We start from the raw sequence: 24,228 nt of genomic DNA, 5'->3' as shown, positions 1-24,228 counted from the left end.
ATTGTTCATTTCTGTCAGGGGTGGTGTGGGGGACACCACAAAGCATTTATGGCTGGATTCGTATAAAGGCAAAGCATTTGATGACCGTTTTTATATGGATTACATTTGAAATTTGCACAATTTATTGACCAGAAATTGTATTTGTACTTGTATACAGAATTTTTAAAAAATCAGATTGCATTATGTATTGTGCCATAAATAAGTTCCTTTACTAATTGTCGTTTTATGTTCACTGGATACTGAATCAAAGAATATTGAGATCTTTCCAAGGATTACTAATTGCCATCTCATGAAATTGATCAATTAAGGACACAACCAATGGATAACACAGAACAGTATCACTAAACAACTTGAGAACCAAAGAAAAGCACACGGAAAATAAAGATAACGCAGGGTTTGCATTTGATGTTGCTGTGACTGCAAAAATGTCGTTCAGCTAAAATGCAAATGCAAAGAAAGCAATTGTGACGATATTGTTAAAAGAAAAATGATCATGCACATTGATGAGAAAAATTCATTCTGAGCAAAATGAAGAGCTTTCATAACCATAGTACCAATCATCATAACATAAATTGGTTTGGATGTTTGTATTTTTCCAAGATATAATTCCATACCTGTGATGGTGAAGTATAAAATGCGTGGTCAATTGTCATACAATATGCGAATGCAAGGGCAATTTCTTTTCAAGTTTGACGTTCTTTTTTTTTTCTCACTCAAATGAAAGCGTCATCAATTGGATTAACTCTTGGCTTGAAGGGTTAACGTTTGTATTAAAAATAATAAGAATAATAAACATTTGCATTGAAAGAAGGAACATTTTCATCAGCGTGCTACAAAGGCTGAAGCAAACCCATGAAAACAATGGACTGTTTTGCCGTACGTGATGAAACTAAAATATGTACATGCAAACAGATGGTTTTGGCTAAATCATCAAATTTAGAAAATGGGTCATAATACTGACAGAGCAAAGAAAAGGAAAGGAAAAAAAAAGAATCCACCGAGCATGCCACTCTCAACGGCAAAATAACGTCAGGGTTAGGATGGCATGAATTTCTGTGGAAACATGAGTGGATGACAAGGGGCCCTGTCTTTGTCTTTCTTCACAAATCCCCACGAATTTCTGAATACACAGCACATCTTTTAAGTCATTCACATGATCATCTCCTGCATACTCTTTAAAAGAAATTGGGAATGGCCAACTGTTTGCCTGACAAGAGAGAGAGAGAAAAAATATGACCTTGACCATTAACTGAAACTTTTTTTTTTTTTTTTGGTGGGGTTAAATTTGGGTAAACGTATTACTGATATAATGTGGAAATTCCCAAATTCTTTCAAATATACTCATTTGTTTCAAATAAAAGCTGTTTATTTGTGTTGAAATGAAAAAAGACAGAATAGCAAGTGTGTCTGAAAGCAAAACCCAAAAATGAAAAAAATATATATGCACAGAAATTCAATGATATCTGTTCTCTCTGTTTTCTCTCTCTTTAAAGCAAAAAAAAAAAATGCAAGCAACTACTATAAATATGGACAGGTGAACAATTAAATATGCATATGAAGTGATGACAAAAAAAACAACACAAAAGATAATGGGATTCTTCAAAACAAATCAATAAAGTGTATTGTTTAAAAAAGAAGGGCAGCGATGAATGGCAGCATCACTGGCTCATAATGGTTCACTTTGATACAAATTTCACTTATATTGGATGTACACACTCACATTTTTTTTTTGTTTTGTTTTGATCTCAGCCGGCGAAATTTGTATGTGTGTATGTGACCATGTTGACCACTCTGGATGACCCCATGTGCAAGTGTAGTTCATGACAGGAATGATCTTATGCTCTTCTTGACACGACTTGCAAGATAACAAAAGCAGCTCTGAATAGCCAGTTCAATGTTTTTTTTTAATTTTCAAATTCAGCTACACTTTGTCTAACCATGGGGGCTGTGATGCTTTGAGACTGCCATCATCCATACTGGTGCTGATGCATGAACGCACATAGAAAGCAAGCAAATGCAAACTAACCTAGCCCACCTGGATGACCAGTTTCACACTCTTCTAGGTCTTCGTCGTCACTGGAACACTCCGCAGATGACACAATGTCATCTGATGCATGCTTCTTTATCAGAAGTTGATTGTCAAGAGAAACAAGAACCCCCACAGGTCAGGACCCACAAAACAAAGACACAATCCATTATTTCATCACTTTCGAAAAAGATCTTCACTCAAGGTTTATTTCTACCCAGTTTTAAAAGCATGATACATATTACGTATACAGATGATCATGGCTTGATATTGTTTTTCCCCATAGCCAAGATTGATAATGACCACAAGCTTTTGAGCAAATGTTTTGCACATACTGTATGTCATTATTTTAGCAGGAGCTGACTTCAGGCAGCAGGTGGGGTAATCCCTGGACTGGTTTCCAGTCAATGACAGGGAACACATAGACGAACAATCATCCACACTCACAAATCACACCTGGGGAGAATTTAGAGTGTTCCATTAACCGACCAAGCCACCGTGTTTTTGGAATGTGGGAGGAAACCAGAGTATCCGGAGAAAACCCACACAGGCACAAGGAGAACATGCAAATTCCACACAGCAAGGACGGAGCCCGGGTTCGAACCCTGGACCTGTGTACTGTGTGGGAAGTGTGCTAACCATCCATCCAATCCATTTTTTGATCCGCATATCCTCACAAGGGTTGCGGGGCATGCTGAGCCAACCCAGCTGTCTTCGGGCAGCAGGCGGGATACACCCTGAACTGGTTGCCAGCCAATCGCAGGGCACACATAGACGAACAACCATCCACACTCACAATCACACCTAGGGTCAATTTAGAGTGTTCCAGTAGCCTGCCATGCACATTTTTGGAATGTGGGAGGAGACCGGAGTACCCAGAGAAAACCCACACAGGCACGGGGAGAACATGCAAACTCAACGCAGGAAGGCCGGAGCCGGAATCGAACCCTGCACCTCTGCACTGTGAAGCCGACGTGCTAACCAGTCGACCACCGAGCCCCCCATGTGCTAACCAGTCGACCATAATGGCTCTGTGATATTGTTCATGAAAAATGACGCTCAATATTTTTCAACAGTAATAGATGGACGATTGTGGTTTAAGGCTGCAACAAAAGGTGCTGAATACTTTCTAAATGTGTTCTTTAGCCATTGTGTGTGAGGTATTTAACCCATACCGTTGAAGAGGACCTGTGTTTCCGTGTGGTGGTGGTGGACATCATGGTTGTCGTCTCAATGAAAGTAGTGGAGACATCCGAAGGCATGGCAGTGGACTTGGTTGAGCCTGCCCCGCTGGGGACATCACCAACCAGCCTCACACTGCCATTTATCTTAACGTTAGGGTTGCTCTCAGCAGCCATGTTCAACACCTTGAGGCCATTATAATAAAGCCCAGACAGTTGACCCTGAAATGGCCGGCCGCGATCACTTCCACCAATTGCAACTGTGGCTTGAGTGTTGAATATGGTTAGCTGCCGTCCTAGAAGAGACAGCCACATATATTAAAACCAGAAAAAAAGAGTCCCAACGTCCTTTCAAACCAAATAGCAGCATGTTTCCTGGCAGTGAGAGCAACAGACTGTCCAGCGATTGTCAGACTAAATCCTTGTTCTGAAAGTTTGTTGCCTTCCCGTAGATTTCAAAATACCATTAGCCGCACCGTGCAATATCAATTGATCATAAGGCGTAATATTTTTGTGAGGCATTAAATGTTAATTTATTCTAATTGTACCATATGTTTATTTGATAGCTTTAGCGCTCTTATGCTAAGGTTAGACTGGACATCAAGTCAAGTACAACTTTATTGTCAAATGTGCTGTATGTGCATCATACAGCACAGATGAAATTTCTTCACTGTCAAGAAAACATGCAACAAGAGACATGAAATACCAGGTAGTGTGTCTCGCTTGCTTTTGTTCCTCGTGCAACTACACAGGAATAACTTTGAGTGGAGGGAGGGCTCCTCCGACATACGTTACATTTTTTTTTTTTTAAACAGGTCAATCTGGTGACCGGTGTTTGTGTTATTACTTAGGTTAATGTTAAATGCTAACTTTGTTGACAGTTCAACAGCTGTAAACTAATCAATGCACTCACCATTATACAACCTTGCTTGCTTTGTGTTGTTTATCTCATGCTGGTCTGGCCCCACTTTAGCCAGGTTTACATAGGGAGTTTTTTTTGTCATTCTGATTGAAATCATTCTGACTGAAAATTTCTGGTCACTTAACCATGAAATATAATTATTGAAATCATTTAGAGATGTTCCTTTTATTTAAATGCCATTTGGCTGACAACACTGCCATTCTATGCTAAAACAACACGCTCCTGTTACTCAAATGAGGAGTGGTGGTACATAAAATATTGACATTAAAAATGTTTTCAGTAAAATGACAGAACTTTTAGTTTATTTCTCAAGTTAGATCAAGCAAATGGGACTGATTCAGTGAAATGGCCATGAGGGAAGGAAACACATTTTAAAATGCATCAATGTTTGCGAATACCTTTTTCTTGTAGCCAATCTTCTACTGGCCTGGTGTACTTGAAAGGAATTTTCTTATTGGCCAACTGAATCCGTTCAATGTCACTGTTCCCTGTAACAAAAGATTTACAGAGGTTTAGTTGTCATCATTCAGACAAAAATGTAAAAATTCACTTCACGTTGTAACTCGATGTTGTTGTTGTTGTTTTTAATGTGTAGAGTGTTCCAAAATCTATGGAAAGTTAAGCTAAAATGGCAAAGGACCTTTATGTAGTTCAAGGTGAAGTCAAGTCAAAAGTTTCCTTGACAATGGTATATTTTATGCGGTCCGACTATTCGGATTAATATTGCATTTGTGGGATATTAGTTAAGCACAAAATCCACCGTTTTTATCTACCTCAAGTGGCGGCCATTTTGCCACTTGCTGTCGACTGAAAATGACATCACAGTGCCGGAAAGGCTCAGTTTGCGAACGTCACGTAACCAAACTCAGAAAACGGCCGTGAATGACTCGCTTCAAGGTGAGAATACGGGGCGAAAGCGGAGTTTCAATCCAGATCAAAAAAAATTTTTTTTTAATTAACAATCGGTTTTTCATGGAGGGGAGGGGAAAAGTGGCAGGGGAGGAAAAGTGATGATGATTCTTAAGGCCTGTGACTGACAGGGGCCCTTGAAAATATATTATGTTTTATAATTAAAACCTATTATTTAAATATGCTCTGTTCCAGACCACCCCCACGCCTTATTATTTATTAATTAGATCAGACTTTGAGCCTGAATATATTTCTATCATTAAATAATAAGAATGACATTTCTTTAGGTACGTTTTGTCTTTTGTAATCAACATCCACATTGCATATCGCATGATTTCCCAATATCTTCCAACCCTGTCATCAGAAATGTACACTATAAAGGAAACCTACGGCCATCACTTTCTTTGGCCTTTTAAATCAGGATTACAGGCTACAGGCTACATTTTCAACAAAAACTAGGCTGCCTTTCAAATTTACACCCTCTCAAAGGAAATTGAGTGACCCCATTTTGTGGTCAAGTGAGGAATTACACCCCAAATAAATAAGCGTAAGACCAAAACAGAATTATTAGCTGTTCAAGAAAATGAGTGAGGCTGCTAAACATACGATGGAGGTGGGATTTCTGTACCATATTCATTTTTGCAGCATTTATTTATTTTAATACAGACCCAATACCTGACAGTGACTACAATACTGTATTATGTACAAAGTTATTGTTAATATATTGGCCCTCCGAAGGTAACCAAAATATTTGAAAGAGCAGTGAAGTCTTACACACGACAAATAACATTTGTTTCTACTATATATTAGTGTGGTTTGTGGGTTGGTACCTGTCGGGAAGCGTTCAGTGATGGACCAGTTATCAACCTGCAGTGTAGCATTACCACCGTTTCTGGTGAAGCGGACCACGTGATACTTTCCATCATTCACTGGGGTACTGCTCTCCTGTACACTGATATCGTCTGTCCCAATGTTGAATGTCACACCAATTTTGCCTTGTTGCTAAAATGAAACAAACACAAAATCAATTGATTTTATTTGAATAAACACAGAGTAGCTAATGGAATATTTGCCAGTCATGATATATACAAAAAATAAAAAAGTACTGTTTGCAGAAACTATTTATGGCACAGGATACATAGTATTGTGATTGAAATGCTTTTTTTTGGTGGACTTTGATACAACTCATTCTTCCAATTTCTGGTGAGGGTTGTGGGGAGTTAGATCCGATGCAGACTTTGGGCAAAAAGCGGACTGCAGCTTGCAATCGTCACCAGTCAATCACAGTGAGTTCAACAATTGTTCCTATTTACACCGTCACTGAGTGCGAACTGAATATATGCTGCCTGCACCAAAGTCAGGCGGCTAACACACTTGCATGAATAATGCATTTGAATTTGGAAAATAAGTATTGTAATGACCTTGCAAAATAAATTTTAGGATGAGAGTTAGTCTATACTGTAGGTTGTGTCATATGTCTCAATTAAATTAAGGTCCAAGTATGTTTTGTGACAGACTAAATGTCACTGAAATTAAATAGGGGTGTTGTACATTTTTTTGTGTCCACCAGAGTGGACCCATCACAAAGGGCGGGCCACAGGGGCCCGTGCCCGCTCACCAAGATGCTTGTAGCCCCCCATTTGAGAAACGGATTTCTTAATTTTTTGTTGTTCGTATTTTATTTTATCGTAATAGCTATTATTGTGTTGTAAAATACTAATGTTGAGTTGCTTATAAAAAATATCAGGAAACAGTGATGTCATTTTTGTCTGATTGATGGCCAATTTTATATGCAACAGCAATGTTTTTTCTCTTATATGTTAATAAGGATACAGTATTATGCAATGGTGTTCGTTTACAATTTTATAGAAAAATGATACTATTTATAGTCATGCGGGGGAGGAGGGGCGAGATGTTTTCCTCTTCCTAGGGGGGGCATGACAGAGAATAATTGAGAACCACTGCACTAGATGGACAAAAGTATCAATACACCTAGTGATTAAACCAAGCGTAAATGACAAAAATATGAAGCAGGTCTTTCTTTTGCAGCTCCATCATCTTCCACACAGTGATTAATCTAACCAATGTAGGACAAGCAGGCCTCATTTCTAAAAATGAGGTGAAGGTCAGGGCACTGCATGGGTAAGTAACGCTTTCACGCCAAGTACTTCGTGTGGGAAGGCTCACTGTCTCACACTTTAAAGAGCCCTGATTGACTTTAATTGAAAAAAAAGATTGCGATCCGTATTCTTGCGTCCTGGGAGTGTGACAGTTGGTTCAGTAGCATCACAGAAAAAGCTTGGCTATGAACTTACTATGTGCAGCATGAGATAGTCCCCCAGACCAGGAGCGCTGTCAATCCTGACAAGGATGCCATCTTTGAGCGAGGTACTAAAGCCAACAGTCAGCCTGTCAGTCCTGGTGCTTGGTCTCTCATTGGCCGGCCACTTGAATGTTATTTGGCCTCCTCCTTTGCCGAAGATGTACGTGGTCCCAGCTGAGTAGAGTCGAAGAACGTTTCATGTTGAAGGACATTGCAACATCAATGTGGCAGGCTATTGTCAACACACTGTAACAGTGTTCTGCCCTGTACTGACACCTGCTGGCAGGGCTGGTTCGTCCTTGAAGCGAGACAGACAGATTCTAAGGGCGTCGTGGACTGTAGGGGGCGCCAAATACCTGGTTAAATTTCACTTCCATGAAAATGATATTCAAACGATTAGTACGCATTCTCAATTTGAAATCTAGATGAAAGAGGAATAGATTTAAATTAATATAAACAAATAAATAAGCCTAATGTGGCATGCTGAATTAACTTGAAATTAACGTAACGTTTTAATTATACATTATTCAGTTCAATTCAGTAACATCAACTTAGTCAATACTGTATAACAAATTGGAAGAGAGAATGTAACTGTTTTGAATCAGACATTCCTGCTCAGCTCAATACGTATACTGTCTTGACAAATTATTGACAGATTTCAAATAAAGAACTTGCATATGCCCCAAAACAGTTTTGCCTTTCTTGTCGATAAATTTGAGAGGCTCAATGTAACAATCAATATCAATCAAAAATACCTCAAAACGTGTCTTGAACTTTAGAAATTTGGTTTGTAAATATGACATTTGCGTAAAAACCTATAATGTGCGTCACCTGCATTGAATGAACTCTTGAGTGTTGTGGTTAGACGCTGGACATTTCAAAATTCATGAGGGTGGTCATAGCACTTTAAATGGTATGGAAAATAAAAGTGATACCACAACTGAGGAACAGAATATGAAAAAATTAACACGCAACCCACTTTTGTTACCATACAATGGTAACACACTTTTGTTACCATACTTGGAGAAGAAAACAGAATGAGTTGTGAAAAGACTTAAGATAGGGAGAAATGCAGCCATAAAAATCACAGGAAAAAAAAACACCATCAATTCTAAAAGCCACCTCAATGCCTTCCATCGTGAAATTGAGGGAAATCAAGACATTGATGTACCGTTCGTTTCTAAAACGCCAATTCCAATGCTTTTGGCACGTTGTGTAAAACGTAAACAACAACAGAATATTCAACAATTCGCAAATACTTTTCAACCTACATTCAAATGAATACTTCACATTTTTTTTACATTCTTCACAATTCCTCAACTTCATTGGAATTGTTTTTTATTTGTATTTTCTTTTTATTTAAGAAAGTTTATGCCAAACGATGAGGCTGTGGTTAATGTTTCACATTTTAACAATAGCTCGACGCGTTAGCCCGCAAAGGACTGATGAGAAAAATGCATACGTAAATAACGCGATAAACGGGTCTGCATATTTGTTGTGAGATAATGAAACACAGATTAACATGGTTATGCGTTTGTGGGTGCGTGTGCGGGGGGGGGGGGGGGGGGGGGCGGAGGGCGTTCGTGTGACGTTTGGCTGCCGACGTTCCTGTGGGAAGTCTAATTGCATTCTACTTGTTCACCACTCAATGGCGCTACATTACACACACTGTACAATACCTTTACGCGACTTCCGAGCTGGAGTTTACACCCCAACATACAGTACATACAAAAGTACAGTATATGAAAAGAGGATGGACTGGTTAATTTGGTACCTTCCGCCATATAGTGGAAGAGCATTTCATTGTTCACTGGGATAGGTTGAAATAAAAGATACATTATTTTCAGTAAATAATCTTCTGACCAATTAAGTGAAATTGGACCACTTCCCACAGCGCACCTAGTATGCCACGGGACACATTTAATTACACCACATGTTACAGTCCTGAGAATTAAAAGAGCTGTTTGTTCAAAACTTTCAAAGTCTTTCATAAATGTTAGTCAAGAAAGTCCCGATGGCTGTTCGAAAGTGCTCTATAAATACAATTGAATTGAAAATTGAATTGAAAGTCCTAAATTTTGTGACTCAAGTCTGACACAAGTCACGTTGTATGACTCAAGTCCCCTCCCGCTTCTAATTAGCCATATTTCTGTGTTTTTTTTCCCCATGATGAGAAAGTGTGGTAAGAGTATGTCACATCAGCACTCACGGTCATTGCACTGCGTCCCCGTGTAGGAAGTCATGGAGCAGTCACAAGTGTAGTTCTCCCACTGCTGGATGCAAATCCCCATGTTGGCACAGGAGTCCTCCTGGCAGGTGGTGCTGGGACCTGCAAAATCCACAAGCCCCCACAATCACACACAGCCATATTCTCAACAAACAGACTTGGATTTAACAGGAACTGAAGTTGTCTTGATTGGCACACACTTGAATTTATTCCATTGAGAAAATAAGGAGATATTTTGGAAAGTGGTGCTTGCAATTTAATTAAGATTTAGTCAGCTTGACTTACCATAGATATTCATTTGCAGGTTCAAGACAAGTCATGTTACGTGAACATAATGTACTGAATTCTGCGAGGCTAGAAAGTAATTTGGGAAACTTATTTTTGTTTTGGAATATTTGAAAAGATTTGTAAAAAAAAACACGAGAAAAAATGTCACTTGGATTTGGGTCAAAACTCTTCAGTTAATTGTATGGTTTCAAGTTTGTGGGTGGAAAAAGATGTGGTAGGGCCTTTTTCTGTTCCAACATGAAGAAAGCAAGCATAATAAAAAATAAAGGCATATGGTTGGAAATGTGTGACAGTGGAATTTAATGGCCTACACAGTTTTAATCTCAAACCCATCAAACACTTGGAAATGGACTAGAATGGTGATTGTAAGCCAGGCCCTGTCAGGGTACGGCATGTAGGTAGACCCAAATGCAAAGAAGCGGGTTGGCTTTCAAAACAAAATGTGTTCAATTTCCAAAAGAACAAAACAAAGAGGCAAACAAAACACTGCCGTTATGAAAAATACGAAATGAACAAAAGTCCAAAACAATCAAGATAAAAGTAACGAAACAAAAATAAGGTGGGAAAAGGACTTAGACTGCGGACAAACAAACCGCAACTTGATGTGAATTGTGACATATATAAATGAACTGGCCACGACCGAAAAGAAAGCATCCATCCATCCATTTTCCGAACCGCTTGATCCTCACTAGGGTCGCGCGGGGTGCTGGAGCCTATCCCAGCCGTCTTCGGGCAGTAGGCGGGGGACACCCTAAATCGGTTGCCAGCCAATCGCAGGGCACACAGAGACAAACAACCATCCACGCTCACAATCACACCTAGGGACAATTTTAGAGAGTTCAATCCGCCTGCCACGCATGTTTTTGGAATGTGGGAGGAAACCGGAGTACCCGGAGAAAACCCACGCAGGCCCGGGGAGAACATGCAAACTCCACACAGTGAGGCCGGAGCTGGAATTGAACCCGGTACCTCTGCACTGTGAAGTCGACGTGCTAACCACTGGACTACCGGGCCGCCCCGAAAAGAAAGCATGGAACTAAATACAGACAAATTGATGCAACAACAAGGAACATCTTGACAATACACAAAAGGTTGGAGGGAGTTTATTGGAGCCCATAAGGTACCGGGATACCGGGCAAGTCCAGTTGGACCGAAAAAACGAACAAGAAACACAAGGAACACTCCCATTCCTACTGTTGGCTGTGCAAGGTTAACAGTTTTTCTTTACTTCACTTTCCACCAAGTAAATACTGTATATTTTATGGTAATTATGTATTTGTATACTGTGCAGGTCATACAAGTAGCAGAAGTCTGGATGATTCTGGCTGGTGTCATACTAACTGGGACAGTCCCCCATTTCAGTAAATGAACTCAAAACATTTTGGCACTGACTTTTATCGCTGCGTTTTTACAAAAAACAATGCTCACCATGTATTGGGGTGTTGAACAATATGGTGTGAATCCTGTTGTGTGCTTCCATCTTACCACCACCCCCCAACCCCCCAAAAATGCTCCTCGGGATGGAATTTAATATGCACGCATGTACGTGCCCGTATACAGAACAATATTCATAAATTTTTGGCAAATATTAAGATTGTAAATAGATACTTGAAAATACATCAAAATGGCCATCAACATTTTTTGTTGTTGTTAGAAGAAAAGTCATGTTTACATATTTGCGCTGTTAAAAAAGCAAAAAAAAAAATTGATTTGAAAGTTGAAGTTCTTTTCACAAAGACCTTGATTTCTCTTTTTTTTCTCCTAGAAACAGGATTTTCAGGTAACTTGCCTATTTTCTACGGCAAATTACAAAAGCATGACAAATGGTCGAAATACATTTGAAGAGAGTCTAAACCTTTCTTTTGGTAAGGTTCCATGTTTATATAGCCATAGAATACAACATTCTGTGTGCCTTCGAAGATAGGCTAAAACCCTCTAAAATGCCTGGCACTCGGTGGATTGGCTGTGTTGAAGATGGCTGGCATTTAATGGGTGCAGAAGGGAACCAGAGGGTGCATTCCAACTACAGAGGGATCATACTCCTCAGCCTCCCTCGTAAGGTTTATTCAGGGCTGCTGGAGAGCAGGGCATGTCGGAGTTGAATCTCAGATTCAGGAGAAGTAGTGTGGTTTTTGTTCTGATCGTGGAAGAACGGATCAGCTCTACACCCTCGGTAGGATCCTCGAGGCTGTGCGGGAGTTCACCTAACCAGTCTACATGTATTTTGTGGACTAGGAGAAGGCGTTTGACCATGTCCCTTGGGGAGTTATGTTATTATGGGGTACCAAACCCGCTTTATAGTCCCAGAATGACTGACCAATATCAGGGGTTGGTCCCCTTTTCCGGCATTAAGTCCAGTGAGGGTATGATGCCGCCAAAGGCTGCCCTTTGTCACAGATCATGTTCATAACCTTTCTAGACAGAATTTCTCAGTGCAGCCATGGCACTGAGCGCATCTAATTTGGAGGCCTCAGTATTGCATCTCTGCTTTTTGCAGATGATACGGTATTGTTGGCTTCATCAAGCCACAATCTCTAATTCCCAGTGCCTCAAAATCTGAGATCATGTTCCTCCATCAGAAAAGGGTGGCGTGCCCTCTTGAGTTTGGGGATGAGATCGAACCCCAAATGGAGGAGTTCAAATATCTTAGGGTCTTGTTTACGAGTGAGGGAATGATGGAGCGTCAAATCGACAGGTGGTTCGGTGCAGTAGACTGGTGCTAGTCTGTCATGGTGAAGAAGGAACTGGGCCCACAAAGCAAAGTTCTCGATACAAATGTGTCTCCTCTGCAGGGTGGCCTGGCTCGAGAAGCTCAGTCATCTGAGAGGGCCTTACACTAGAGCCACTTCTCCTCCACATTGAGAGGAGCCAGGTGAAGTGATTCGGGCAAAATGTTAAGAGTCCCCCTAGACGCCACCCCAGTGACGTTCCACTGGGAGGAGGCCCCAGGTACAAATTTAGGAAATGCTGGAGAGACTACCTGTATGTCTGCTGGCTGGTCGAAGAGCACCTCTGCATTCCCCCGAAGGAGCTGTATGAAGTGGCTGGGGAGAAGGAAGTCTGGGTTTCCCTGCTTCTGCTGCTGTCCCCACGACCCAATCCCAGAAAAGTGCAAGAAAAATGGATGAATGGATGTAGGTCCTTTTTGTGGAGCAACTTGTGTGTCCCTTGTCTGACATCAGACAGTGTGCTTTGGCCCGAAAGTAGAAAGTGTAGCTACATTAAAAGACACCACTCGCTCTCATTCACGTTCAAGTGAATGGATTCAGCGATGTGTGCATGGCTTGCCAATTTTTTTTGACCACAAGCTTTACTTATTTCATCAAAAAAAAAATTACACATCAGGTATGAAATTGTACACACTGCGTACTGCATATATTGGATTGGATTGGATACAACTTTATTGTCAAATGTGTAACAAACAGCACAGATTAAATTTTGTAATTTTATGACTTGGTGGAGGCTGTCTCGCATGTTTAAAACCAGCAAATTGCCCTGTGCAGCGGAGTTCCTTGTGGCATCACTTAAAAACAAACAAACAAACAAAAAAAAACATACATCTGTCAGCAAACCAGATGACAGAAATAGCACAGCCCTGCTCGGTCTGCGTTTTAAACGAGGTCGGAAGAGGATCTGAAGAACGGTTCCTATGGAACCGCATCACCCTGAAAAAGTGTCATGGACAACACGGGGCGGAACCAGGAAGTTTCAGGGTAGAACCAGTACAATGGAAAAGGGGCTTTATGAGCCAGAAGAATTGGAATTTGGCCATAATGTACAGGGACAAGCCCCCAAGGATTTTGGATTGAGGTTAATAGACTGATGATACAAAGATGGGCCTTTACCAAAGTGATGCGAAGGCTAAAGTTTTAGGGAAGAAATGACCTGCTGATGATCCCCAACATACGACCCCATCTGTGAAACCAGTGGTAGGTGGTGTATTTCGTACCTGGGCCTTCAGATTCTGTGGAATTTGATTATAATTTAATACCACCGGTATCATTTTGCAATTATGGAAGCCACGTACATCCTCTGGAGCAGTTTTGTACCAATATTCTACAAAGTACGGTAATAACACAACAAAAACCTAGAAAGATTACTCCAATACATCATTGGATGTATTACATCATCTCCGAGCGCAGATTACGCAGTCGTGCCGAGTCGCCGACGCGAAAGGTGGAACTAAAGTGCGTGATTTAACATTCTAGTCGGACCCTTTAGTGCGCTGCGCCACTTAAAAATGAGCGGGAAAATGAGAAGCAGTCCGCAGAGAAGGAAATTACCACGACACGAGTGCTATTTGCGTGTGTGTGCGGTGTGTGCGGTGTGTGTGCGTGTGTGTGTGTGTGTGTGTGCGCGTGTTTGTGTGTGTGTGTGTGTATGAGTGTGTGTGTTTAACTTTTTTAGTCTCCCTTTTTATTTTTATTTTTATTTAACAGGATCAATATATAAGACATTGCCTTTTAAAATTTGGATAATTATATGCATGTAAAACATCTAGCTTCAGTGTATTTGCAATTTTTGTCCCCGGCAGGCTGGTACCATATCATCCCGTCTTGAATATTCTCAACAGATGGACACGGCGTATTGTTACGCTTGCAGACATTTTAGCACTGTTTTTTTCTCATCACTGTAATGTTATGACTACAATTTCAAAGTCTGAAGAAATAAAAAGTCAAATAAGATTTCGAATTTGTCTTTTTAGCCTTGGGTTGAATGTGCCCCCCCCATCAAAACCCCTGGCCCCAGCCCGGCCCCCTCAGTGAAATTGATCCAGAACCGCCCCTGCAACCAGTCCCATCGAACTTGTTTTTCAGATACGCATCTATCTGACGCACGTTAGCTTCGTCACGAGTCTCGATAAAATTCGGCATTTGTTTAATACAGACTACATATACGAGTGATTTCAATACACTACATCCCTCGTGAAAAACCATTCAGAATTCGTGGGAAAGGGGTTTAGGAAGGGGAACACGGATTTAGCGACCAATCACATCAAGGAAGACATTGGCTTAGCCCATATACGAAGTAACAACAAACTAACGCTTCGCGAGAAAAAACAGTATTAACATTATTATTTGTAAACATTACGAGTCCCGAGTCTGCCGAAGACAAGTAAGTCCGGCAGCCCAGAAATAACACCAGACCCCTCCCCCCCTCCCCCCTAAAAATTTCTCAACGGATTTGGAACAATTTAAAAAAGGTCCATTTTGACTGGAAAAAAGCGTAATTCCGCCAAAGAGTGGAAAAATCTCATCCCTGACACACACTTCTCAAAACAAATAACCAAAAGATGCTTAAAGATGGAAGCAAAATATTTGCAACTTAATACATAGTATAATGCGAGTTTAATCAGAAAGTCGGATATCAATACCTGGAAATAGAAGCTAGTCTTTTGGTCGTCTTTCTCAAATCATCTTTTTCTGTCAAACCCAAATGCTTCCGGTTTAGAGCAAAATGAATTGGCTACATTGTTGCAGCACTTTTGGAGGGGTATATATTTTTGTGTGCGTCAAAAATGACTTGCTTGCTAATCTCACCCGATACAGTCCAGCTAAATTGTACAGTCTTGCATTGTGACCAAATATCATTAATGGGCTTTTATAATGGCATGGAGGCTGCTGAAAAAGCAGAAATCAATTTCATGTGTCAAAAGCTTGCAGTGAAGTCGAGGCAGGAAATGACAATGCGATTTGAATGACAAATCATGATGCATTGGCTTGGAAAAAAAATGTATACATACAAGCACACATAAAAAAATGAGACACTACATTGCCATGGACATTAAACAAGACCAAAAAACTGTGATTGATGAGATTTTATTTGATAAAATGAATCAATCATCCATTACTTTTATTGTTGTACAATGAAAAACATCATTATCAACCTCATTCAGATTGCCACAGTGAGTACAGACAAGTACACATTTGTCACTTGCTGTCAACAGACATTCATTTCTCGAACATGGGAGTCCGTAAGCCACCATAACAAAAAGAAAAATACAATACACTCAATGCCCAGCTGAATGATGTGGCAGGCAAAAAACAAAAACAAACAACAAAACAAACTACTGTACAGAAAATGATTTCCATGCAAACAACATATGGAAGCTAACCCAGAAGCTTTTAGAAGTTGACAAAAACAGCCATAAAAGATAGCACAACTTGCATAGAAGGATGGAAACATATTGCCACAATGACATCTTCTTGTTCATGCAAAGTTTTTGAAAAGCCCATTTTCGATGCAGCTATTATAAAATAAGTAGCTATAATGTCAATTAAAACTGGAAGTCGAAAACAAATTGGTGCGTTGGCATGTTTTGAGGTACACTAATACTGGACTATGTTCAGTTTTTTCCTTTTCATACCAAACCCAAAATCAGAAGCAGTACATTCTACAATGACATTCCTTGGAGAGTTTTCATTAGCATTTTGCATGTAAGTACAATTCACAAAAACAAATGAGACGCCATTGTCTCAGTTAAAGCCCAACTATAAGGGTGTTCACACGGCAACTTTTACTCCGGTGTAGCACCGGGGCTGCCCCCAGTAGAGCGTTCACACGGACAAGGTTATACCGGTGTAGCCCCTAAAAACAGATTAAACCGGAGCAAATTTAACCCTGCTCAGGATGTGGTTTAAAAATTTACTCCGGAGTAAATGCTAGTTTGCGGGGCAGCACCGATATAAAATGGGACGTGTGAACGCTACAGGGGTAGACTCACTACGCGTGAGAAGAGTTGATTACATATGGGTATTGTGTAACTTGCATCCTGGGTATTTATATTTGTATTTATATCTTTCCTTTCTCTCTCTCATCCTTTTACGGTGTCTGATAGACCACAGCGTTGATCTGTCTGGAGAAGTATAAAACATGGTTTTTCGATACGTCACAAACAAGGTGGGGAAAGGGAAGTACACTTTGCGCATGCGCATGTTTTATTTCCGTATTATTCCGTATTGCACGGACGCAGAAACTGCCGTGTGAACGCAAGTGGGGATGCACGGGGTTTAACACGCTTCTCCTTCGTAAGCAGCTTTATACGTGCGAACGCTCCGCAAAATTTACACCGGTGTAAGATATATCGCAACAAAATACATCGGTGCAGCACCGATGCAAATGTGTGCGGTGTGAACACCCCTAAACATTTGAGACTGTCGGAGTAAGGTCAATAATCACATATCCATTGTAAGTTGTCTGGGTTTTTCTGTGTGTGTGTGTTTTACGCTACTTAATTTTCACTTGTCTGTAAAAGATCCTAATCATAATAGCCTCCAAATGTGTGCTTTTCCGTGATTTAAAAGTAAAAATATGAGGTTTGAATTGTTTGTCTGGACGTGGCCTGCTATTCATACGCGACCAACCCAAGGTCACCTGTGTTGGGCCCCAGCTCACCCGAAACCCAAACGAGATAAACCGTAGACAACGGATGGATGAATTATCACTTAACTAGTTGTTAGTTGAAAGTAAAACGGTTTTAAATGATCATTCAATATGACTGTGCAGTGCAGTTGTGCAAATAAATATCTGGTCTAATCAACAGCTCACCCTCAAAAACAATAGACACTAAACTACTCTCTCCAGTGAGTTAGTTAGCAAATAGGCTAAGGTACAGACTTCATCATCACTACTGGTACTGAGCTTACATTGCATTCCAAATCATGATGTAACTGATGTTTTTCTCTCATTTTCTGAAATATTTGATGCAAATGAAAGCATAATTTCCAAGTCTTCAACTTTTAGAGAAGAATAGAAATGGTTTTAAACAAACCTCCCAATGATAACGGGACAAAAAAAAAATACATACAATTAAAATGCACAGTTCCTAATTCGTGTGGCACAGTGGTTGGCTGGTTAGCACGTCCGCCTTACAGTCCAGAGATGCAGGGTTTGATTTTGACTCCGACATGCCCGTGTGGAGTTTGGATGTTCACCACATGCCTGCGTGGGTTTTCTCCGGGTATGCCGGTTTCCTCCCACGGCAGGCTAATGGAACACTGTAAATTTTTTCTAGGTGTGAGTGTGAGTGCAAATGGTTGCTAGTGTATGTGTGCCCTGTGATTGGATGGCAACCAGTTCAACCCCCGCCTACTGCCCGAAGACAGATGGGATAGGCTCCAGCACCACCTGTGAGCCTTGTGAGGATAAGCGAATTAGAAAAAGGATGGATGGATGGATGTTTCAAATTCTTACAGGAGAGACTGAAAACATTTTATAGGTTGAAAAGAACTGAAAATAGTCACTTCATAAATTCTTAGCATTAGAAAGTCATAGTTACTGAATTCAAAATGCTATTGGAATCAAAAGCATGTAAATAGGTCAAGTTACACATAAACACAGACCTCTTATTTGATAGCAGCTTCACAATTTGGAAAATCAGGGAAAATTGTCAGTTGCATAATTATTTGGAACACAGTTTAAGAATCATTGTTCATTTTTAAAAGTTCATTTAACATATTCCTTTCCATCCATCATTCCATCCATCCATTTTATAATCCACTTATCCTCACAAGGGTCGCCGGGGGTGCTAGATCTTATACTAGCTGTCTTTGGGCAGCAGGCGGTGTACACCCTGAACTGGTTGCCAGCCAATCGCAGGGCACACAGAGACAAACAACCACTGTCGCTCACAATCACGTCAAGGGACAATTTGGAGTGCCCAATCAACCTGCCATGCATGTTTTTAGAATGTGGGAGGAAACCGGAGTACCCGGAGAAAACCCACGCAGGCACAAGGAGAACATGCAATCTCCACGCAGGAAGGCCAGAGCCGTAATTGAACCCTGCACCTGAGCAATGTGAGGCCGACGTGCTAACCAGTAGACCATCGCGCTGCCCTTATTCCTTTCCGTTACTTTTAATATTCATTTTCATATTTGTAGTATGTGCAGTTTCAGAACAGACATAGTTACGATAATGATTTCATGGTAATTAAAGAAGTTGGGCAAAGTGGATCAACTAAAACATTTGCAGCCTTCAAAGGTTTATGCACCTCTGTCAGAGCAATACATTTTGGAGTTGCTAAATGGACTAGACACGATTAAGTATGCTCCGATATAAGAATGTACAGTGAAACTCCTCTACAACGAAAACTACATGGGCGAAAATACCTTGTGTGAAAAAAATCTTCATGCATCTTTCGAAAACCACTACCACTTTTCTGTTCCTCTTACAACGAAAAGTCCCCCTGTTGCATAGTACGAAATCTTTTTGTCGCAACGAGGTTCACTACAACAAAAACAAGACTTCCGCAAAAGTGTAATCCGACCTCAGCCTGCAGCAGCCATTGCTACTGCTTCGCTCCGAATCGGCAACAGCAACCACCACACCGGTTTACACATGCGCAGTAGTATAGGAAGTATTTATTATTGTTAGTTTCAGATGCAGCACGAACGTTGCATTGCTAAAATGGCTACAAAACGGACCTTTGCAGACCAAGGAGTGAAGAAAAGCTTTAATGCTTGAAGACAGGATTAAAGTAATAAAAATCAAAGATGGAGGAGGCAAAGTAAAAGACATTATGCAAGAAATTGATGTAAGTGAAAGAGAATGCTTTTGCAATTTCTTTCCTGTTTTTTTCTTTCTACACTGGCTATATGAAGTGTCAAATAAGTGTATGCTCATACTTATGCATTGTTGGAATCAAAATAAAGAGTACGCATATACGTTTTGTGTGTGTGCGTGTGTGTGTGTGTGCGTGTTTACATCTGAGATAAAATTTGCTGCAGTGAAAAGTCCCCTGTTGTAAAAAATTTCTTGCTGCAAACATGATTTCGTTGTTGAGGAGTTTCACTGTAGCTCCCAATCTTTCCAAAAGTGGATCACCTAGTCATGTCAGTCCGACTGGATGGATGTGTTATTGAATTGTCAGATGGCAGCCAATGTGGCTGATAAAACACACTTTTTGTAGGAGTTGTATGAAGGTTGGCTTTGCCTTAGCAGTGCTGAAGCGAGGCAACAAGTACAGCTAAGGCGATGGAAGAACGTCCATATGGATTTAAGGCTGCGGTGCTACTGTTTGCATTGAGCAGATAGAATGAGCTCCCGGAGCTGGAGTTGAAGTTAATGTTGTAGTAGTCTAAGTCAGGCTCAGACCTGAGGGACCGTGTACCTTCACATCCACGCTCAATCTGCCCACTACGAAACAAGGCATCACTGATGAGATCTGGCAGACGTCCGTTTAGGTCCACTGAAGCCAAGCAGCCTTGGAAACCTTCTCTGGAAGCTACCAGTTTAGGCAGACTACCATACATGCCAGGACCCAATCCAGCAATGAATAGGTCACCTGAACAGATTAAAAAAATAAATTTAGATTAGACTCATTTCAATCCAAAATTATTATATTATAATAATAAGCACTGTTATACCTGTTAATTTTGTGACTCAAAATGTAAAACTGCTGCTATGGTATATCAAATAAGATACATTTGTAGGTAACGTGGTGAATTCATGAATGTTTAACCAACATCATCGCAAACAAACAGGCTTATTTGCATACCTTTCAGGTCCAAGTTCTTGGCCCCATTTATGCTCTGAAATGTGGTTGTAGCATCTACTTTCAGAGTATGGGTATTGCTGTTGTCTCGTGTGATTGCCACATTGTGCCACTGGTTGTCATTTAGGGTTCGCTCACTTTTTCCCTTGATCAAGTTAGGGCCATTTCCCAAGTCAAAAACATAATGGATATATCTGCAGGGGAGAACATTTTCATTTTAGTCAGAATTTCCTCCTGTCAAATCTTATCTGACATGTGCATGATGAATACAAATGCTAGATTTCTCATGGATGGAGTAAACAACAACTTATGAACCACTCAATTATCTGAATTTAAATATGCTCAATATCGAGCAGATATAAAGTGAATAACATCAGCTCTGTTCTATACTTTGATAATGGTTACATTTGCAAAGAAAGACAACAGAGAGCGTTGACACTCAAATGGTGTCATCATGGTTTATGCAAACATTATTTCCCCCTCCCTCCAAAAAAAAAAAAAAAGAAAAAGAAAAATGGCTACCAAAAGGCTTTATTTTTGTGTGACCGGCATAAAACTGCACAGAGGCAGGTTCGACGAAGTGTTGGTAGTTTTGTGAATGGCCGTGGCCAGGCAATTCCACAGGTGGGTGTGACGGCATTGTGGGAGTCTGTACACTTGACTTCATTCGCCATCACAAAAACGTGTCTTCTCTCATTCCCTTGAAATGTGTCACACTCACAGTCTTTCATGGAGATATCGCCAGATCCGGCAACTGCTATGAATTGTCTGTGTTTTGTTACAGATACTGTATCACTTAATGTTGCCTTGTTATGCGCACAACATTGGCTGTTACGGATATTTGAAAAAAAAAAAAGGTCACGGGTCACATTGCTCAAACAGGTTGAACACGGGCAGAAATACTTAGTAGATAATTGGAATGTATGTTGCATAACATGTCACAGACGCAGTATTCATCTTCCAGTGGATCTGGTCATGTAGCGTGTATGGCTAGCAAGCAGATGAGTCCAACATTAACGAAAAGCTAGCTAATGTCTTGAGGCTCACCCTGGCTTGCTATTTTTACCTGCGGCGAAGAACAAGGGCAGTGACCGAAGCTGAAGCATCATCGCCAGATTATTACAGAATGTCCAAATAATGAAACAACCATGTGCTAATGACAACTTTGTTCATCATAGAATAACAAACACCACACTGCACTGGTGTACCTGTCATAATATTTCTTGGCATATGCCAAAGGGCCGCGACTCTTTGAAGCTGAGCTAATTGTGAATAGTATTTATAATTTGTTTTTATTTTGGTCCTTGTAAATAAGTCTTTGCATGGCTGTAAGGATCAGGATTGTCTGCATTGTAAATCATTTAAAATCTGTCCAGCAGGTGGCAGCGGGTATAAGGGGATCAGTCAGGATCATGTGGCAGAACTAGTCAAAGTAGAGCAGGAGGGATGCAAGTTATGGAGTAGCGTCTAGTTAGTAGAAAGTGCATTCGAACCAGTAGAGATGGAAGAATCAAAACAATGAACTCATGAGGATTGCTTTTGGGGAATAATCGTGATCTGCCATCACGCAAAAGCCACATCGCAGCAAAGGTGCTTTCACAAAGTGAAACCACCAAGACACATGGGCGCATGTGCTTGTTATAACAACCACTGGTCATGTGGAAAGTTTTGAAAAGTTTATGAGACTAGACTTAGACTAAGACTAATTTTATTCATTGGATGAAGTCTATCTATAGCTATCTATCTCCCTATCTCTGCACACTAATGGCGAGCATGTCTGGGTTGTAGTCCTTTGGATTTGAACTGGAGATATTCAGGCTTCCTACCGCATTCCAAAACCATGCATATCAAATGTTCATAAGACAGAAAAGACCACACAAATGTTTATAAATATATAATCCTATTGATATTTGTGTGTCTCTTTTGAAACATATTTGGTGTTGGAGTACAGTAAAGCCTCCTCCATTGCAGGTTCTGGGTTTGTGGTGCCGCAAGTTTTTTTTTTTTTTTTTGTCCGGTAATAATTCTGTTTTGTTGCTGTTTTTGGGTGTAATCCATTTTAAGCTGCAGGGGGTATACAATCTTTACAATCTTTGCAAAAGTCGATCTTTTGGTGTCATTTTTGTGAGTTTAGTATGGTTTTACATTTTCAAACCTACCCTTTCACCAGCTCTATTGCAATGAAATCACTCCCATCTCCTGAGTTGAATAGTATGAAGCCATCGGGGGAGGTTGTCTTGAACTGGAAGAAGAGGTGCATGGACGTGTAGGCCTGTAGGGTGGCCAGGCTCAGATAGCTACTCTTGGATTTAAAGGTGACTGGGTCGGCAATAATGGAACGTATCCCAAAGCGCGCGTTTAGCTCGCAAAAATCAATGTCACCATTTTTGCACAGGTCGATGTAGAGCATGCCATTGAATCTGGAAAAAAAAGGAAAGAAACAAAGACTTAGATAAACATGCATTTGTCATGTTTTTCTGAAAAATATGTTTTTACTACACACAACATCAGAGGTCATATGTGGCATGTATTGCGAGACAACAATTGATATTTCAAACCACTCAGATTTACATGACTTCTAAGGAGCCAACAACTATGCTGAAATAGAGCATTGAAACAAGGAATAGAGCAAAAAACATAAAGCACAATCCCAGACTCTCTCAGCTAAATACAAAAATGAGTTCAGACAGATTTTTTACCATAAAACGATTGGCAAAACCATTGTGAGGATAACCAGTACAGAAAATTGATGGACAGACTGATGACTAACTATAGTAACGAGTAAAGATATGCCATTAAAAAAAATATTAATCAAGTCATTGAAAAGTGCTTTTTCTTTAAACGTTTAGTATTTAGAGTAATGTAAAATACGCAGTGAATTTGCAGGAATGAAAGAAAGAGAAAATCCTCATGAATTAGCATTTTTTAAAACATCAGAATGTTTCATAAGAAACAATGTACAGTGTGTCAGTCATCCAAAAGTGTTTTTCTCCCCTCATAAAATGAAGCCGACCACCGTCACGCAATGACTTTTGAAGACGTCTCAAATCAATTCTTAATTAGAGATATATCGTACTGTCAATTTTAGTACACTTATAATTTACCGTATTTTCCGCGCTATTTGGTGCACCTAAAAAAGCATGCAATGTTCCCAAAAGCCGACAGTGTGCCTTATAATCCGATCTGCCTTATGAATGGTGATACAGTACAGTGTTCCTATGCCATCCAGTGGTGATTATTAGCAGGAACCAATTGTACGAAGGTTCTATGTGACACTAATTGACATGTGCATTCATCAACACACACTCAGACAACTACTTTGTGAGCTCTGCGCAGCCATTATGGAACAAAGATAATACCAAAAGCATATTCTGATTTCTTGCACGTAGTATTTTAAATGTTCTGTAAAGCGCTTTGTTACAGCTGCAGCAGTTGTGAAGGCTCTACTGTTTTGTGAAGCGCTTTGTTACAGCTGTCGCTGTTGTGAAAGCGCTATATAAATCCGCATGTATTGTATTGTATATAAATGAAGATGCAATGTATTGTATTGTATTTCCTTTAGCGTAGCTCCATCTAGGGGATGCATAACGCAACCGCAGCCAGGGCTCTTTATAAATAAAGCAGTATTGTATTGTATTCCCTTTAGCGTAGCTCCATCTAGGGGATGCATAGTGCAACCGCAGACATTATTGTAGCTACATATGAAAACACTTTTAAAATAGGCCATTCACTAAAGGTACGCCTTACACTCCGAAGCGCCTTATGGTGCGGAAAATAGGGAAATATTTTTCATACACAATTGACAACTATGTTTGAAATAAGGTCCCATGGAACAGAGGGGAGGGCTTCCAAATTCC

The 24,228-nt window shown here is 40.3% G+C and overlaps 1 protein-coding gene across 1 annotated transcript in view; it reads right to left on the bottom strand.

The window, feature by feature from the left end:
- LOC147195942 (neurexin-3a-like) overlaps positions 1-24,228 on the bottom strand; it is a 56,142-nt gene that overhangs the window by 8,241 nt on the left and 23,673 nt on the right. The window contains 9 exon segments of the mRNA XM_086126605.1: positions 2,027-2,120; positions 3,202-3,503; positions 4,528-4,617; positions 5,869-6,040; positions 7,354-7,535; positions 9,571-9,690; positions 19,988-20,161; positions 20,375-20,565; positions 22,531-22,791. Of these exon segments, the coding sequence (XP_085982731.1) occupies positions 2,027-2,120; positions 3,202-3,503; positions 4,528-4,617; positions 5,869-6,040; positions 7,354-7,535; positions 9,571-9,690; positions 19,988-20,161; positions 20,375-20,565; positions 22,531-22,791 (1,586 nt within the window).

This window comes from Hippocampus guttulatus, chromosome 13 (genome assembly GCF_054856545.1).
Source record: "Hippocampus guttulatus isolate MCC_2025c chromosome 13, RoL_Hgut_1.0, whole genome shotgun sequence".
In the NCBI taxonomy this organism is placed as follows: Eukaryota; Metazoa; Chordata; class Actinopteri; order Syngnathiformes; family Syngnathidae; genus Hippocampus; species Hippocampus guttulatus.
Note: the sequence above shows the minus strand (reverse complement) of the source record. Positions and strands in the feature narration are given on the sequence as shown.